The 19,777-nt window shown below is 42.0% G+C and overlaps 1 protein-coding gene across 1 annotated transcript in view; it reads right to left on the bottom strand.

Annotated features, from left to right (window-relative positions):
* LOC126100141 (aldo-keto reductase family 1 member B1-like) overlaps nt 1-19,777 on the bottom strand; it is a 103,035-nt gene that overhangs the window by 33,138 nt on the left and 50,120 nt on the right. The window contains exon 2 of the mRNA XM_049910681.1: nt 10,793-10,960. Coding sequence (XP_049766638.1) covers nt 10,793-10,960 — 168 coding nt within the window. The remainder of the gene's footprint in view (nt 1-10,792; nt 10,961-19,777) is intronic.

Raw genomic sequence — 19,777 nt, 5'->3', positions numbered from 1 at the left:
ACATATATTTCCACTCATCTGTGATATGTTAAAAATGTAACTTGTCTTCATTCTTCCTGAGGTATGATCACTGGATGTAGCTGGATCTATTATCAAAGTACTAGCACAGATACTCCAATTAATCTCAAAGATGTTTGGTTAAGTCAAGCTTTCATTGGAAAGTTACATTTGGCATATGTACTTTCTTGATGCTTCCAGTTCACATTAAAAATGTTAATAGTGAACATGGACACATTTATTTCTGTGAAATTCCTGACTGGATGTTCAGACTTAGGACTTGTGGATCCCTTCAGTTGGTTGGTTTGTTGATTTAGGGAGGGAACCAAACAGTGAGGTCATTGGTCCCATTGGATTAGGCAAGGAAGTTGGCCATGCGCTTTCAGAGACACCATCCCGGTATTTGCCTCAAGCTATTTAGAGAAATCATGGAAAACCTAAATCTGAATGGCTGGACATGGGTTTGAACTCTCTCTGTCCTCTCCCTTGATTCATTCTGATGGACAATATTATAATGTTGATGCACTGTGCTTGCAGTTTCATACTCTAGGATGTACAGTCGGTCACTCACTAACATTCATTTTTTTAATTACATGATCTTGTTGCATTTCACTATTTTACTTTATTTCTTAATAACTGCATTTTTCCCTTTGAGCCATCCTCAAGAGGTAATGAAATGTTTTGGTACATGTCAAAATAAATGGCCATTTTGATATTAGCTGACATACTTCATTACCACTTAACAATGACTGGAAAGCAAAAATTGCAGTTGTGAATAAATAAAACAGTACAGTCATAGCTGACAACATTTCAAAAATTCTATATGACTGTGTACTCAAAATAAGAGATGGTACCCAATCAACTGTGGTTTCTGATGACTTTTGGTTATATCTGGTATTTGGTAATTGTGAGCCTTATGTTGTAGCAATCATAACAGAATTTTATATAACAGTGATGGATACTCTCATCACATTTAGGAAGAACAATTTCATATTTATGTATGAAAAGCAAACAAATTGCATTAATATTTGTTGCACTAAGATTTGCTTACTACTGACTCAACCCAGTATTTAACTTATAAGGCCATTGTCAGGTAATAACTCACTAGAATCCACATAAGACTACTGTGTAGGAAACCAAACACTCAATTTCAAGTTTCTCCTAGCGGAAATGATGATGCATACTTGGTGTGTAGACCTCAATGTTGAGATTGGTTTCAGCCTATCATGTAAACTCTACAAGGGGATACCCAAGAAAACTAAACTAATTTTTTGATGGGCAGAGTTTTTTTAGTAGTGCATTCTGTCACTAGGAGCACATAAAATGAACATTCCAGAATCAGTTGGCTAAGTGTCTTTACTGAAGAAGGTCAGGACTAGTTTAACAGGGATTATAGTGACAACTATTTCATGTGATTGTTGTTTTTGCAATGGCTAATTTGTATCAACAGCATGAGATGGTAAAATTCTGATTTTTGATCAGAAAAAGTGGAACAGAAACTCTTGAAATGTTAAAACTGAAGTGCAAGGATGAGACTGTTGGGAAAATTCAACTGTCTGAATTGTATTCCCATTCCAAAAATTGTGGAATGTGAATTGATGGCAAACCTCATACTAGTCATCCTTCCATAGCCCAAACACATGAAAATGTTGAAAACATTCATGCAGTCATCTGTGAAGATCAACAACAGACACTGAAGAAATTTTAGATCTGTCAGGAGTGACTTGGAGCTCACTACAGCAAACTGTGACAGAGTATTTGGGAATGAAAAGGGTGGTTGTCAAATTCATGCAATGACTGCTGAATGCTGAACAAAAACAAGGTCTCATGGAAGCATACTGTGCTTTGAAACAAGAATCCCAAAATAATCCAAACTTTTTTTCAAAAATTATCATTGGCCACAAAACTTGGTGCTGTGCTTACAACCCAGAACCTCAGCAACAGCAAAGCCAATGGAAGACTTCAAGTTCACCTCACCCCAAGAAAGCTCGTCAGGTGAATCAAACATTAAGATTCATTTTTTAGATGTGACAGGAATCGTCTATTCAGAGTTTGTTCCACAGACTCAGACAGTTAACCAGGCTTTCTAATTGGAAGTTTTGAAAAGATAAGCAACAATGTGTGGCAGAAGGGGCCTGATTTGTGGTTGTTGGGTGAGTGATTTTTCCACCATAACAATATCACTGCTCATACAGCCCTATCTGTACAATCATTCTTTACCAAAAATGGTATGACACCTGTTCCTCACCAACCCATATTCATCTGGCCTTGCCCCGTGTGACATTTTTGTTTCATAGAATGGAAAGAGACGTGAAAGGAGTATGTTTTGCTGATACTGCTGAGATGAAGAAAAAAGTAATGGAGGCTCTGTCAAGCATCACAAAAGCTGAATTTAAATAATCTTTTGCAAAATGAAATAAAATATTAGAGGTGCAAGTGTATTAGTGCAAGTGGAGCTTGAAGGGCTGTGCCTGAAATGTAAATAAAAAGGTTTAAAAATATAAGTTTGGTTTCATTTTTGATACAGCCTCATAGAGGCTGCATGTAGCATGTATAAGACTGCAATGAGTGTTTGTGAAGTGGAGTGTTGTAACTGTAATATTAAAATAATCTCATACATGAAAGGGAAGTTAAAGTGATAATTCTCCATGGAACTTAATGTCTCCATCCTACTAATACTCAATATACATGTGGAAAGATAAAAATACTGTTATATTAATAACAGGTTGAAAGTTGGAATAAGCATGGAAAACCAAACTTTGACACCGAATGATGTATCTTCAATTCTGTATTAAGAACGAAAAATTTGTTTTTACTGCCAGGAAGAGCTAAATTCTGATTTTATTCACAAGGCTGCAGTTCACTTTTTAAGCTGGAAAAATATGACAGTTGATGGCTTCAATGAGAAAGGTACACTGATGCCCAGGATTATTCTGTAATGATGTTACAAACATTGTGTTTAACAGAGAAGGGTAAATGCATCAATTTGAGGTATTGGATCCTAGTCCTAAAGCAAATGAGTTGAAATGTGCAAGTAAAAATTGTTCGTATACCTCTCACTGTGAACCTCTTCTACTGCAGGCTCCTTGCATTCCATATTTTGGGAAGGCATAGCATAGATGAAAACAAGAAAAATATGTTCAGTAAACATGGGCTCTAAAGTGAGCACTTGTTTATCTTTACTACACTGAAACACATCTCTTCTACTGAAAAAAATTCTCATAGGTCTTAAGGACTTTAGAGCCCGCGTTTCCTGAATATTTGTTTCCTTATTGTGGCACAACTTGACAAGAAGAAGGGATTGGTTGGTAGGACATGCTCTGAGGCATCAAGGGATCACCAATTTAGTATTGGAGGGCAGCATGGAGAGTAAAAATCGTAGAGGGAGACCAAGAGAATACACTAAACAGATTCAGAAGGATGTAGGCTGCAGTACATATTGGGAGATGAAGAAGCTTGCACAGGATAGAGTAGCATGGAGAGCTGCATCAAACCAGTCTCACGACTGAAGACCACAACAACAACATTTTGGTCTATACTACCTCCTTCCAAAATGTGAAAAGGAAGGAGATTGCAGTAGAACCAATCCACTGTCATAGGGAGTCGCAACAGTTTTCATTTATAACCTTTACCCCATCATTTCCAGACAAGGGTCCCTTACCTCAAATTGATATATTTACCATTGTCATGGAATCACAGTGTATAATATTTCCATTCAAAGCATGGATGTTACGAAAATGAAGTTTCTAGTTGCAAAAACCTTGTATAAAACACTCAAAGTGTTCTTCCTCATCAGATAGAGTAAAGACTTGAATTTATGACAGTCATTTTGATTGTCTTTTTCAGGACAAACTGGCTGTCATTGGCACTGTTATGTTGATGTTTTATAGCCCATATACAGCTCGTGATTGGTTGATGTATATGATCATCACATCATGCTGCCAAAGATTTTGTGAATGCCTGCACTAGTGGTGCCACTGCTCTAAAAGGAGCAATTTGAAGAATTTGTTTGTTTCTTTTCAGAGTCAAGAGCTCCCTGCCATGCACCACTAAGAGTATTGCCACTGTGCTGGCTGAAATTATTCTCACTTATTCTGATTTCTGCAGCCTCTTAATAACAGAATCTCAGTATGAATAGGCTGGGACAATATTTTATTTTCGTCAAACATTATTCTGTGTTTACTTGTGAAACTGTGCTCGCCAACTGTCATTATCTCAAATTAATGATTGTTAATGTGACATTGGTGGTCTGCACAATTACCCTGAGACTGAGTCTTTCATTAACTGGGTATAGCAGTTCTATTATCTTCTTAGGTGACTGGAAAACAGGTGTTATGCCTAGTATTCCAAAAAGCCTACATATTTTGGTAGATGTAATGTTGCAGAGAGAAAGAAGCACAATAGGTGATGATCCGTGCTGACCAATCACAAGCCATCTATGAGCTTAAAAAGGCCCCCATAACACAACCACAACAGTCTGTTGTTTCTGATGAAACACTAGGAGGTAAATGTGAAAGCTGGAGTTTTCATTCTGATCTCATATGGCTTGAAAGCTGAGAATGATTTAAACACCTTAGGTGCTATAGTAATTTTACCGCTGTCTGAATCATCACAAATTATTGTAATTGCAACCAGTAATTACTACTACTATTAAATCTATGGGATTACTGGTTTATCTCAAAATAATGATAGCTTAGTCTTTTCTTCAATAAGAGTTCCAGTACAACACAATCTGCATTTTCTAGTCTTTAATTGCTGGCCTCATGTTCTTCTTTCTCCTTTCCTTTCCTCCTTCATCTCTAATCATTTTCTGTCTTCAGTCTCTTCTTAAGTCTTCACTTTCTGTCACAGACATTATAGTATACAGAGTACACAAAATAAAACTGGTCCATAAAATATTCACTATAAGACTGATACAAAATGGCTCTGAGCACTATGGGACTTAACTTCTGAGGTCATCAGTCCCCTAGAACTTAGAACTACTTAAACCTAACTAACCTAAGGACATCACACACATCCATGCCCGAGGCAGGATTCAAACCTGCGACCAAAGCGGTCGCGCGGTTCCAGACTGTAGCGCCTAGAACCGCTCGGCCATCCCGGCCAGCAAAAGACTGATACAGGATTGGCCTTTGTTAATGAACATCAGACAAGATGCTTGACTGGTCCTCTCTGACATCAATGCTGTGCACAATTTCACAAACTGCGAGATGGGTTTTCAATGTTCAGCTGCAGCTTTTCCAGTGTGTAAGTATTATTTGAATATACCTAACATTTCAATATGCCTCACAGGCCAAAATCACAGAGAGAGAGAGATCAGTTGATAAAAGTGGTCAGGAGACTGCATAGCCTTTGTTGATTGTCGGGTCCTCTCCAAACACATCATGCACTCATGATAAGGTTTTGACAACCTTGTCATGTCCTCATCAGAAACGACAGACTGTAGTGTGTGCCTTGCTGAAAATGCCGATACAGTCACTAATTTTTTGAGAGTTGAGTAACATAGAGTTAAAGAGTTCCTGGATATAATAGTTAACATTACCAGTCAAATGGGAGAATAGTGTTATGATGAGAGCACAAAATGCTGCATGCCAAACACCAATTTTTGAAATACTGCTAGGATTTTTCTGATGCGTAATGGCACGTGTTCTGTGAATTTGTATATCCTGACAGGCTGAATGAGAAAGAAGAAATGAAAACTGAGGATCCAGAAATCTAGATTCCCCTTCACTCACAAACCACTGGCAGAACTCAACATGCAAACATTCAGCTGAGTGCTTTAACCCATGCATAGCAGTAAATTATTAAGGATACAGATGAAATACTTTTCTTTATATTTCAACATGACTCTAAAATTGATCAGCAAACAACAAGAAGTTGAGTAAAGCAGGAGAGAAAGGTAAAGAGCTCCACAATAAGCAAAAACTAGCAGAAAGACTTACCCCAGAAAGTAGAAGGAGGTGACTGCAAGAAACAGGATTCCCTCATTTGCATGATTGTGTAGCATTAGCTTCCAGCCCTGTGTTCGCAACTAAGTGAAATGCTGATGATGGTGAATGCATCCTTTGACTTTATACTGGCTAAATTTCGATGCTTTCAAAGTAGTGAGAGTTTCTTGTTATTGTGTCTCTTAAATCAATTGTGTGGCACAATTCTGCATTTTATTGTATTAAAATTTCTTGGAAGATATGCTAAAGTGACATAGAACTATAGAACTCGTGCATTATTACTTGGCCTGAGCACAGAAATGCATTTTTGTCCTCAGTGTAATGTGAGGTCCACCCCTCCCTCTTTTTCTGGGGGGGGGGGGGGGGGGGGGGGTGTTGAGCTGCGTGTGTCTGTTGCCTGTCACCTACTGAACTCTGGATTACTTTCACTTATAAATGAAACATTCTCTTCCCATCTTGGCTACACTGCAGGAATAGAGATGTGCACATGCCGGCTGCACAGCAACCTTTCTCAAACGACAGTAAAAAAAATGATTTTCACATCTCATAGCCTGGTTTGTCAGCTTCATGATGAACTACTTATCACTTCATTAATGATTATGACTAGTTATTATGATATTTTTATATTAAGTAAGATACTGTGTGAAATTTGAATAGTTTGCAATGAAAAATAGAGGTGTTTGATACATGTTAGATTATATATTTCTGTACACGAGAAAGCGCTAAGATATTCAATTTTTCTTTAAACTTGAGACGAGATCTACACTGAAGTGACAAAAGTTCTTTAACCCAGTGTACTGCAGCAGCTTAACATAGCACGGACTCAACAAGTCGTTAGAGGTCCCCTGCAGAAATACTGAGCCTTATCGCCTGTGTAACTATCCATAATTACGAAAGTGTTTCAGCTCAGGATTTTACGCACAAACTGACTCCTTGATAATGCTCTGGAAATGTTCGATGTTTGGTGATCTAGGTGGCCAAACCCTTCACTCAAATTATCCAGAATGTTCCTCAAACCAATCACGAACAACTGTGGCTTTTGATATGGTGTATTATCATCCATAAAAATTCCATCATTGTTTGGGAGGATGACATCCGTGAACGGCTGTAAATGGTCTCCAAGTAGCCAAACATCCAGAAGAACAAGTCCATTCCAGGTAAACACAGCCCCCACCATTATGGAGCTACCAGCACCTTGCACAGTGCCTCTTTGGCTGCTTGGGTTTATGGCTTCACGGGGTCTGTACCACGCTGTTCTTACCAATTGAAATTGGGACTCATGTGACCAGGCCACTGTTTCCCAGTTGTCTAGGGTCCAACTGATATGGTCACAATACCAGGAGATGTGCTGCAGGCGATGTCGTGCTTTTACCAAAGGCACTTTCGTCGGTCGTCTGCTGTCGTAGTCCATGAACGCCAAATTTCGGCACACTGTCCTAACGGATACAATCCGCGTATGTCCCACATCGATTTCTGCTGTTTTTTCACGCAATTTTGCTTCCCTGTTAGTATTGACAATTCTATCCAAACTCCGCTATTCTCCGTCATTAAGTGAAGGCCGTCGGGCACTGTGTTGTCCGTTGTGAGAAGTAATGCCTGAAATGTGATGTTCCCATCACACTCTTGACACACTGGATCTCGGAATACTGGGTTCCCTAACGATTTTCGAACTGGAATGTCCCATACGTCTAGCTCCAACTACCATTCCGCGTTCCAAATCTGTTAATACCTGTCGTGCGGCCATAATCACGCGGGAAACTTTTTCACAAGAATCACCCGAATACAAATGACAGCTCTGTCAATGCACTGCTCTTTTATACCTCGTGCACGCGGTACGACCGCTGTCTTTACATGTGCATCTCGCTATCCCATCACTTTTGTCACATCGGTACTTATCTATCTCCAATCTCAAGAAAATAGACTGTATGTAATGCATTCACTTTCGATCGTGTGGCAAACGGTAGAGTAGAAGTGAGATATTCCTAACATCTCTCGCATCTCATAAACAGTCCGAGATAACGAAAGGAATTTTTGGAAAATGACAGAGTTCAAAATGGAGAATATTTTTTCATACAGCTAACCTGCGAAACTTCCTTATCTACTGCGATAGACAAGTGATTACAGATTTTTTCAAGGAAAATATGTAATTATGTTAAGGGCTACAGATAGCTGATGAAATGAGCGTTAGTATACGTTCGCAACAACCTAAGTGAAGGAATCACAGTCTCATTTTTACCACAGAACGATCTTTTCATAAGCTGTTGACCGTACTTGTCGTCAGTTGTTTGATAAATAGTAGACTGTTTCTAGATTCTGTCGCAGTTGCAGCTGCATTAGCATGTTAGTGAGATGAAACATTGGAAACTCCTCTGTGTTTTGGGATACCGATAGCTGGTGAAATTAGCATTATTATAGGTTTGTAACAACCTAAGTGAAGGAATCACAGTCTCATTTTTACCACAGAACGATCTTTTCATAAGCTGTTGACCGTACTTGTCGTCAGTTGTTTGTTTAATAGTAGACTGTTTCTAGATTCTGTCGCAGTTGCAGCTGCATTAGCATGTTAGTGAGGTGAAATAGTGTAAACTGCGCTGTGTTTTGGGAAAATAAAATAATTTTAACATGGCAACAAGAGAAAGAAGAAAGGTGTACAGAACAGGCGAAAATAAATCGTTCCCTGTGTTGCAATTTCAGTGTAATCGTGTACCCACTGTGTTTTTAATAATAAACGGTGGACTTCTCAAATAATTGGTCATACTGGCATAACCAGTTAATATGATCGTTTGCAGACTCGCTAGCGGTGGCTTGTAAGTTGTGCTTTGATAGGCGTCTGTGTGAAGGCTTAAGCGAAGGATGTCCAATCCGTGGGCAGCGGGCCGCATGCGAGCCGAAGCAAGAATCAGTACCGTCCAAGAAACAAGCGACTGTCACACGATCAGAAAAAAAATACTGTTTATGTAAAGCTATGATAAACTGAATATTTTCAATTTGAAACTCCCGCGGCACGATGATGTGAGTTAATTATATACACCTCCAACTGTCTTTTTTACAAGATGTACAACTTTGTTTCCGCCGTTTTTTTCCCCCAACATTTGAGGCTTTAATGAAACAAATTGATTACACATGTACCATTCAAAGTATTTTCCATCGCTGGCCACTACTTTTTCCCATCTTTTGGGCAGTGTACGAATCCGGCGTCGAAAAAATTGTTCACCGTTTGAAGTGATTCACGAATCGGTCCAATTTGTGACTTCTTCATGAGATCGGAAGTGTTGGTCAGCCAGGCCATGCGCCATTGATCCAGACAGGTGATGGTCAGTGGGAGCAATGTCTGGAGAATACGGTGGGTGGGGTAGGACTTCTCATTTTAACGTTTCCAAGCACGTTTTGACCTCTTTTGCAACGTGGGGTCGAGTGTTGTCGTGCTGCAATGTTTCACTTGATTTTAACACCTCATAGTGCATGACACCAAGCTGGTCCCACCAAATGCTGAGCATGATCTTGGAGCCGTGAATATTCGGTTTGGCTGTCGACGTGGAAGCATGGCCGGGATATTCCCATGATTTTTTGCGTTTAGGGTTATTGTAATGAGCCCATTTGTCATCCCCGGTCACAATGCGATGGAGAAATCCCTTCCTTTTTTGCCTCAACTGTTCACAAAGACACAAACGCCGTTCATTGTCTCTTGGTTCCAGCTCACACGGGACGTTAAGTTCCTTTTTTCTGAATCATGCCCATAGCCTTGAGACGTTTTGAAATGGCTTGCTGTATCACTCCCACTAATCGTGCCAATTCTTCTTGAGTTTGACGCGAGTCTTCGCTCGGTAATGTCTCCAATTCTGCATCTTCGAAAACATTCTCTCTTCCACCATTATGCCGGTCTACGACGTTAAAATCACCGTTCTTGAAGCGTTGAAACCACTCACGACACGTTCTTTCACTAATAGCGTCCTTACCATACGTACTTGAGAGCGTTCGATGTTACTCAGCCGCTGTTTTCTTCATATTGAAAGAAAACAGCAACAACTCCTGCAAATGACGAGAATTAGGCTCGTAAACTGGCATTTTCAATCAATAACAGCTTTATGATGCAGACACAAATCGACTAATATTTGAATGACGTTATGTTGACCGAGGTCCAATCTAACTCCCTTTGATGCAGACACAAATCGACTAATGTTTGAATGACGTTATGTTGACCGAGGTCCAATCTAACTGCGTGACGCCTGCGATCTGTTTCTTTCGACCGCTACTTTCTGCTGTCGCCACCTATCGGCAAACAGCGGAAGCATAGTTGTACACATATTTTCTTTTTTTTCCCCTTTTATTTTCCTCAGCATTTATGTTTAGTTTTAAGTGCAGTATGGGCGCCCAAAAATACTAGTCTTCTTCCTTATGTGGCCCAGGTAAGCTAAAGGTTGGACACGCCTGGCCTAAGCTGTAGAACTACACCACTCCTAGACGCTGTCCCTTCTGCTAAGGAGCTTCCGCCATTAGCGTTGCTCCCTCCCTTATCGCGCCCTGACGGCAGCTATGGGCTAAGTAATATTGTACTCACTCTGCTAAGTTTTAATGTAAACAAATTATTATTTATGTAAACAAATTATTACTGTATGAAAATATTTTACCTGATTTATTGTATTCGATATTTGTAACACATTAAAAGTGCTGACAGCTAGATTCTTTTTGAGGGGAGTGGGGGGGGGGGGGGAGGCTGTAATGAACTGTGTACCCCCCGCCACCGCAATATCGAATTCTAGATCCATGCCTGCATCTCACATTATATATATATATATATATATATATATATATATATATATATATATATATTCTGTGGAAGTACTTACCTTGCTGGTGACAAACATCTCTTCCCGCTTGACTGCCCCTTCCTTAAATTTCTCCTGCAGTGCTTCGCCCACTTCTGACTCGTTGCGGTACACAGCAGCGGTGTCGATATGGCGATAACCGGCATCAATTGCGTGTTTAACTGCCTCCCTGACTTCTCCTGGAGTTGCCTGTAACATAAAAAAATTGTAACGTTCACCTGTTAACTATGATATGAGTCACTTTTTACTACTCTCCCACATTCGACTTGGGCCCATACTCAAATGCCTACAACTTGGGTTTTTCCCAAAGAGCAGTATCAGCTTCGGATCTTTGCTCCTCATTAGATGTTTCTGTAGGAGGGACAGGTACGAGAGATCAGAAGCTGTGTTTCTCGACGTGCAGACACGTTCAGTACAATGTGGCGTCTATCTTGTTGTACGAGGTTGAGTCAAATGAAAATCTTAAATATTTTTTAAATATTATATATTGTGCAGAAGTGGTACAAAGCTGTATCACTTTTCAACATAATCTCCCCCACGCTCAATGCAAGTCCGCCAGCGCATACAAAGTGCATAAATTCCTTTATAAAAAAATCCTTTTGGTAGTCCACGCAACCACTCATGTACCGCGTGGCGTACCTCTTCATCAGAATGGAACTTCTTTCCTCCCATTGCGTCTTTGAGTGGTCCAAACATATGGAAATCACTTGGGGCAAGGTCTGGTGAGTGTGGTGGATGATGAAGACACTCAGAATGCAGGTCTGTGTTTGTTGCAACTGTTGTACAGGCAGTGTGGGGCCTTGCATTGTCGTGTTGCAAAAGGACACCTGCTGACAGAAATCCACGTCGCTTTGATTTGATTGCAGGCCACAGATGATGTTTTAGGAGATCTGTGTATGATGCACTGGTGACAGTGGTCCCTCTAGGTATGTAATGCTCCAAAATGACGCCTTTTTCGTCCCAAAAGAGAGTCAGCATAACCTTCCTTGCTGATGGTTCGATTCAAAACTTCTTTGGTTTTGGTGTTTAGGAATGCTCACTCTCTTCGTTTCCGGTTGGTGGAAGTGAAACCAAGTTTCGTCCCCAGGTAACGATCCTTGCAAGGAAGCCATCACCTTCTCGTTCAAAGCGCTGAAGAAGTTCTTCACAAGCATCAACACGTCATTCTCTCATTTCAGGAGTCAGCTGCCGTAGCACCCATCTCGCAGACACTTTGTGAAACTGCAGCACATCTTGCACAATGTGGTGTGCTGACCCATGACTAATCTGTAAACATGCTGCAATGTCATTCAGTGTCACTCTGCGTTTTTCTTTCACTATGGTTTCAACTGCTGCAGTGTTCTGTGGAGTCACAAATCGTTGTGCCTGACCTGGACTAGGAGCATCTTCCACTGAAGTCACACCATTTGCGAACTTCCTACTCCATTCGTAGACTTGCTGCTGTGACACATGTATCACCGTACTGAACCTTCATTCGTCGAATTTCAATAGGTTTCACACCTTCACTACGCAAAAACCGAATAACAGAACGCTGTTCTTCCCTGGTGCAAGTCGTAAGTGGGGAGGCCATCTTCATACTGATACTGCGACGGTGTGTGTGCATCTGTACTATGCTGCCACCTACAGGCCATTCTGCACGCTGTTTGTAGCACGCTTACCAACTTACAGGATAACGGCGCGAAATTTCGATTTGTTATTACAAATTTAAGTTTTCATTTGACTCACCCTCGAATAAACTACTTAACTCCGACTTTTCTTTGAACAAAATTCTCCCTTTAAACACACTGCCGACAAGGAACCAATTCTCTGTAGGAAAAAGGCTCCTGCTGCTGCTGATATATTCCCACAAACCTCGATTTCATTAATTTCAGGACTAAAAAGATACACTCCAAAAAAACCAGCACACCATGAAGTAATTATCAGAATGGGACGGAAATCAGTAGATGTGATGTACATGATGTGGATATGTAAAGGCAAATAAATGATTATAATTTCAGAATAATTGGATGATATATTCAAGATAAAGAGGTTCACCAATTGATTTAGTCAATAACGCAATGGCTCACCTCTGCCCCTTCACAGTTGGTTCTTCGGTTTGGCTCTGATTGATGCAGTTGCTTGATGTCCTTCTGAGGAATATCGTGCAAAATGCTGTCCAACTGGCGCGTTAGATCGTTAAAACCCGTAGTTGCTTGGGGGGCCCTGCTCATAACGCTCCAAACATTCTCAATTGAGGAGAGATCCCGCTACGTTGCTGGCCAAGATAGGGTTGGCAAGCACGAAGAGAAGCTGTAGAAACTTTCATCCTATGCAGACTGGCATTATCTTTCTGAAGTGTAAGCCAGGATGGCTTACCGTCAAGGGAAACAAAACGGGGCGCAGAATATCGTTGACACATTGCTGTGAAGTAAGGTGCTTCCAACGATAACCAAATGGTTCCTGCTAGAATAAAAATGGCTTCCCAGACCATCATTCCCAGTTTTCGGGTAGTGTGGTACGTGGCATTCAGGTTGGTATCTCGCTGGTGTCCAAGTCGTATCCAGATATCTTCGCTGTTCATCAGGACTCAGTTGGAAGCAGCACATAACTGAAAATAACTCTACTCCAGTCGACGACATTACAGGTAGAACACGTGTCTGATCTCTGGAGACCCTCTGGGCAGTGGTGGGATATCAACCTGTCTGTCGCCCTCCGTACAGCCCGACAACCAGCATTTATCGTTTGCTTCACATTTCTATTCATAGCAGGACCCCTTTCGTAGCCATCCGCGGCAGTCTTATACCGCAGCAGCACGTCGACGATATTCTACCGTGGGCGTTTGAAAAGTCTATGCAAAAATAAAAACTACTTATGTGTTTGGGGTAAACCTTTTTTATTTTTCGACATAGTCTCCTTTTAGACTTATACACTTCGTCCAACGCTGTTCTAATTTGTTGATCCCTTCCGAATAATAGAAATTGTCCAAGTCCGCAAAATAGCTATTAGTTGCTGCAGTCACCTCCTCCTTTGAATAAAATCTTTGTCCCGCCAGCCATTTCTTCAAGTTGGGGAATAAATAGTGGTCTGAGAGGGCAAGTCTGGAGAATAGGGGGCATATGAAACGAGTTAATATCCTATTTCCATTAATTTTGCGACCACAACTGCTGAGGTGTGGGCTGGTGCATTGTCGTGATGGAAAAGGACTTTTTTGCGGTCCAATCGCCGGCGTTTTTCTTGCAGCTCGGTTTTCAAGCGGTCCAATAACGATGAATAATATGTACCTGTAATAGTTTTACCATTTTCCAGATAGTCGATGAGGATTATCCCTTGCGAATCCCAAAAGACAATCGCCATAACCTTTCCGGCCGAAGGACTAGTCTCCGCCTTTTTTTGGTGCAGATTTTCCCTTGGTAAACCGTTGTTTAGATTGTTGTTTGATCTCAGTTGTATAGTAACGTATCCATGTTTCATCCACAGTGACGAAACGGTGCTTAAAGTCCTGCGGATTCTTCCTGAACAGATGCAAACCATCCTTGCAACACTTCACACGATTCCGTTTTTGGTCAAGCGTGAGCAACCGCGGAACCCATCTTGCGGATAGCTTTCTCGTGTCCAAACGTTTATGCAAAATATTATGTACCCGTTCATTCGAGATGCCCACAGCACTAGCAATTTCACGCACCTTAACTCTTCTGTCATCCATCACCATATCATGGATTATATCGATGATTTCTGAAGTAGTATCCTCCACAGGGCGTCCAGAACGTTCAGCATCACTTGTGCCTATATGGCCACTCCGAAAATTTTGAAACCACTTATAAACTGTTCAGAGTCACCGTAATGTTTATCAAGCATCTCTTCAGTCTCCCGAGGCGTTTTGCCTTTCATAAAGTAATGTTTAATCACCACACGAAATTCTTCTTCATCGATTTTTTGACAACCCTATTTGTTCTACACAGATACCACATGTTATCCCTCTTGCGTTCCGTTTTGGAAGTTTTGACTCTTGAATTTCTTCGTTGTAACATAGTTCACACCCGTTTTTTTCTTGTTTTCGTTTCTGTGGGGGTCTATGTGGCATCTCGCCTGCTCTCGCTATTCATCACATTTACTTGCACAGCGACTGGGGATGTCGCGATAGTCTTACCAGAATAACGAAAGACAAACTTAACCTTTTCCTTCACGAAATTGAACGGTGCCAACTTTTGAAGGACAAGTATGTGAAGCGACGATATTGTTTTGGAATTTTGATGCCCGAGGCTTCTGAAAATGGAACAGTCGATACGGGTTGTATCTGGTTTAGTGATGAAGCACATTTCCATCTCTATGGGTACGTCAACAAACAGTATTGGCACCACTGGACTATTGAGAATGTTCTAGCTGCGCTCCACCTTATCAAGCAAAAGTCACTGTTTGGTGCACAATACATTATTGGGCCCATTTTTGTTGAGGGAGCTGTCACAACAGGCAAATAGACAGGTACTGAGTCATGAATTTGCACCAAGTGGCCGAATATTCCGAAATTGCTGGTTCATACACTATGGAACACGTTCACATCAGACTGCCGACGTCTTCGATTTCTTACACGAGACGTCCAGAGATCAAATCGTTGCACTGGGCACCTCAACATTCGCTGCAAGTCGTGTGGAATGGTCACCTTAAAGTCCCGATCTCAAACCGTGTGGTTATTTCTTATGGGGTTATCTGCAGGACATAGTCTTGAAACATGCATCTACAACACTCCAGGATGTTGGTACTGAAAGTTCCAGAGAGATCCGTGCAGTCTAAAATGGTGTTCTTCAGAAAGCCGTCACGGGATTAAGTTCAAGGCTCTACACACTCATTGCTCCAGAAGGAAAGCACTTTGAAAGCCATCTGCATTAAATTTTAACTTGTATACTATAGCAACTATATGTTAGCAAGAATCTATCACCCGATATTATGTCGTAGTAGACAAAAACTTTCTCACACCTATTTTTTGCCACTCTGTGCTAAGGGGAAACTATCAATCATTTGAGATACAGCAAAAGTTTCTTATTTCGTCTCAAATTTAGTTCCTGAGGGACTACGTATTTTTCAAACGAAGAGCATCGATTATATCAAAAGTAACATTTTTATAATCTTGCGAACGGCCATGTGCTAGCCTTTCCACTGTAATACACTCCTGGAAATGGAAAAAAGAACACATTGACACCGGTGTGTCAGACCCACCATACTTGCTCCGGACACTGCGAGAGGGCTGTACAAGCAATGATCACACGCACGGCACAGCGGACACACCAGGAACCGCGGTGTTGGCCGTCGAATGGCGCTAGCTGCGCAGCATTTGTGCACCGCCGCCGTCAGTGTCAGCCAGTTTGCCGTGGCATACGGAGCTCCATCGCAGTCTTTAACACTGGTAGCATGCCGCGACAGCGTGGACGTGAACCGTATGTGCAGTTGACGGACTTTGAGCGAGGGCGTATAGTGGCCATGCGGGAGGCCGGGTGGACGTACCGTCGAATTGCTCAACACGTGGGGCGTGAGGTCTCCACAGTACATCGATGTTGTTGCCAGTGGTCGGCGGAAGGTGCACGTGCCCGTCGACCTGGGACCGGACCGCAGCGACGCACGGATGCACGCCAAGACCGTAGGATCCTACGCAGTGCCGTAGGGGACCGCACCGCCACTTCCCAGCAAATTAGGGACACTGTTGCTCCTGGGGTATCGGCGAGGACCATTCGCAACCGTCTCCATGAAGCTGGGCTACGGTCCCGCACACCGTTAGGCCGTCTTCCGCTCACGCCCCAACATCGTGCAGCCCGCCTCCAGTGGTGTCGCGACAGGCGTGAATGGAGGGACGAATGGAGACGTGTCGTCTTCAGCGATGAGAGTCGCTTCTGCCTTGGTGCCAATGATGGTCGTATGCGTGTTTGGCGCCGTGCAGGTGAGCGCCACAATCAGGACTGCATACGACCGAGGCACACAGGGCCAACACCTGGCATCATGGTGTGGGGAGCGATCTCCTACACTGGCCGTACACCACTGGTGATCGTCGAGGGGACACTGAATAGTGCATGGTACATCCAAACTGTCATCGAACCCATCGTTCTACCATTCCTAGACCGGCAAGGGAACGTGCTGTTCCAACAGGACAATGCACGTCCGCATGTATCCCGTGCCACCCAACGTGCTCTAGAAGGTGTAAGTCAACTACCCTGGCCAGCAAGATCTCCGGATCTGTCCCCCATTGAGCATGTTTGGGACTGGATGAAGCGTCGTCTCACGCGGTCTGCACGTCCAGCACGAACGCTGGTCCAACTGAGGCGCCAGGTGGAAATGGCATGGCAAGCCGTTCCACAGGACTACATCCAGCATCTCTACGATCGTCTCCATGGGAGAATAGCAGCCTGCATTGCTGCGAAAGGTGGATATACACTGTACTAGTGCCGACATTGTGCATGCTCTGTTGCCTGTGTCTATGTGCCTGTGGTTCTGTCAGTGTGATCATGTGATGTATCTGACCCCAGGAATGTGTCAATAAAGTTTCCCCTTCCTGGGACAATGAATTCACGGTGTTCTTATTTCAATTTCCAGGAGTGTAGTTGCGCTTATAGTTCCACAACTATGGTGAAGGAGCACCTCATCCGGCACTATCGCATACAGAATTAGAACAATTAAGAACTGCATTTCTCATTAAAGTGCTCAAGAATTTCCTAGGTAATTGAAACATAGTCAAACTTGCCAAATCAGGCGAAGGATCCAAGAGATGCTGCAAGTGTTCCAGCTTTAGTGTCGGCGTTTCCAATACCTTCACTTTTCTGGAGGCTATCGATGATAGTGTGAAGACAATCCATGGAGTAGGGAACACCCTGACAAAACAGCAAAAAAATATAAGTGTGGGCTTGTAACAGTGAGAGGGTTAAAAAGATCAAGAAGGTCCTTCTGCTAGAGAACTGTCATGGGAGGGGACTGTCTGAACTAATACAGGGTAGTGAATACTGGGTAACTATGAGAGTCATACCAAAAATTCTACACACTGTAAAGTTATAATTCAATTATCTTCTAATTTCACACAAGGACTTTATTCAGGTCTTCAAGGTAACCTCCATTCTCCTCAATAACAGTGGCCCAGCGTATCAATTGTAACTCAAAATCTGGAATTCATGTTTCATCCACAACAACAATTCCTGTTTATAATCTGAGCTTCCTCTGTTTCGTAGCATTGAAGCAACTGTTGTGCGATTCTCTTGCGAACTGCTTTTCGTTCTCAACTTGGATGATTACAAATCCATTTTGCAGTGACTCTTCTGTTCTGTAATTTCTCTGTTATGATTCTGAAGATCGAAGAGGCAGTGACGTCACTTCATCTGCAATTTCTTCGTACGTTTTGCGTCGATCGTCTTCCAAAATGCTGTGAATAATGACAGCGGAAGTGTAGTCTGATGCACAGACTGCCCACTCCTTGGGTGTTCTGTGGAAGCGCACCGTGGCAGTGTGTTACGAACCGGTACATTAATCTCGCAAACTTCAATTAGAGTATTGTGAATTTCGTTAATATTTTTCCCCGCAAATTTTTAATTTTGCTGTTAGATTGCTGTGCACTGCGTGAGATTTGACTTGAGTCATTTCCCCCTCCATTTCAGATCAGAATATCTCACTTAAAAGAAAATTATCATAACACTGAAAACACCTGATGATAGCTGAAAGTACGGTTCACAACTTCCACTTCGCGCGGCGGTCGTTCCACTGTTACGGACGCACATGCGCTCTGTGCAGAACCTTTGGAATGGTCCTCGTAGTAGACTTAATCCAAGATCAGCGTTCTGCGACGTAACTGTCATTTAATCTCTCTGAGGATCCTGGTAAAGATCACGTGATCATTATCGGGAGGAAAGGGAGGGTGGGGGACAGTTTAGACGGTAACGACAACTACAAAGGTGAGGAAGACGTAAGGCACTTTGCTGGAAATGATCGTTAACACGCATGTGAAAATTATGTCACCGAGCGATCGAGAAGCCGTGAATGAATGCAGAGCTTCATGAGTCGATCAAATGAGTAGAGCCATCACACAAGGCGGATGTGGCTCATATGTCGCCTCTCTCAGGGCCGCAACGTACTTGGCGCGATGTGCATCTGAATATTTCTAGTAAAAGTTTACTTGCGTAACTAATTTCTAAAAGCATTCATTGTAACTACGGCACCGAGTGTCCAGTGCCTGTGATTTCGAATTTTTTCAACAGGGTATATTTTCAAAACACAGAGCAGGGGGAAACTATAGACACGGTTCGAATCTTAAGTGGAATGGTACAAAGGGTAACAATCGTAATACATTTTAACTCTTGCATAAAAATATAAGACGTCTTTGTAGAATAATGGAACTCGTATATTAAGGCTTTTTTGTAGACTAATATTCTCATCTGTAGGAAGTGAAGGACGATAAGGATTTAACCAGATTTATATGTAGGATCTATAGACTCACTGGCTGAATCCGCCTCTACCAAAGCAAGTTTTGTGATAATTAATAGGCAAAAAAAGCATTTTAAGTAGTTTTTGAGACAACGCAGCGTTTGAGGTTTTTTATTAAATTCCAAAAATTTTTACTGTACAATTTATTACTCAGTGAACTGATGAGATTAAAGAAAGGAAAACAATTTCTATTTGGCTCCTCTGCTTTTAAATTCCTCTTTTTTATGGCTATTAATTTGTACTTTATGGCTATCAGTAATTATATACACTGCCTGGCAAAAAAAAGGAAACACCCAGATAGCAAAAAGGAAACAAAATGAAACTTCGAAAGGGTGTATGACTTCATATAGCGACCACAAAATCGAGCTAAATCTACAAAGAACTTGGCGGTATGAGCCCACTTGTCAGTATGAGGCTGCACCCCTCTGACGTGGGTGTGTACACTGATCTGGTTGGGAAGGCTGTCTAAAATCGTTGTGTCCTCTTCTGAGGCAAGCTGACCCACAACAGTAGTAACTGGTCCTTGATATCTCGGATATTGGCAGTGGAATGGAGTTGACATCTGCATTGGTCCCACAC

The sequence above is a fragment of the Schistocerca cancellata genome, chromosome 9, assembly GCF_023864275.1.
Source record: "Schistocerca cancellata isolate TAMUIC-IGC-003103 chromosome 9, iqSchCanc2.1, whole genome shotgun sequence".
In the NCBI taxonomy this organism is placed as follows: domain Eukaryota; kingdom Metazoa; phylum Arthropoda; class Insecta; order Orthoptera; family Acrididae; genus Schistocerca; species Schistocerca cancellata.
The sequence above is the reverse complement of the archived record's forward strand: the minus strand, read 5'-3'. Positions and strand labels throughout refer to the sequence as shown.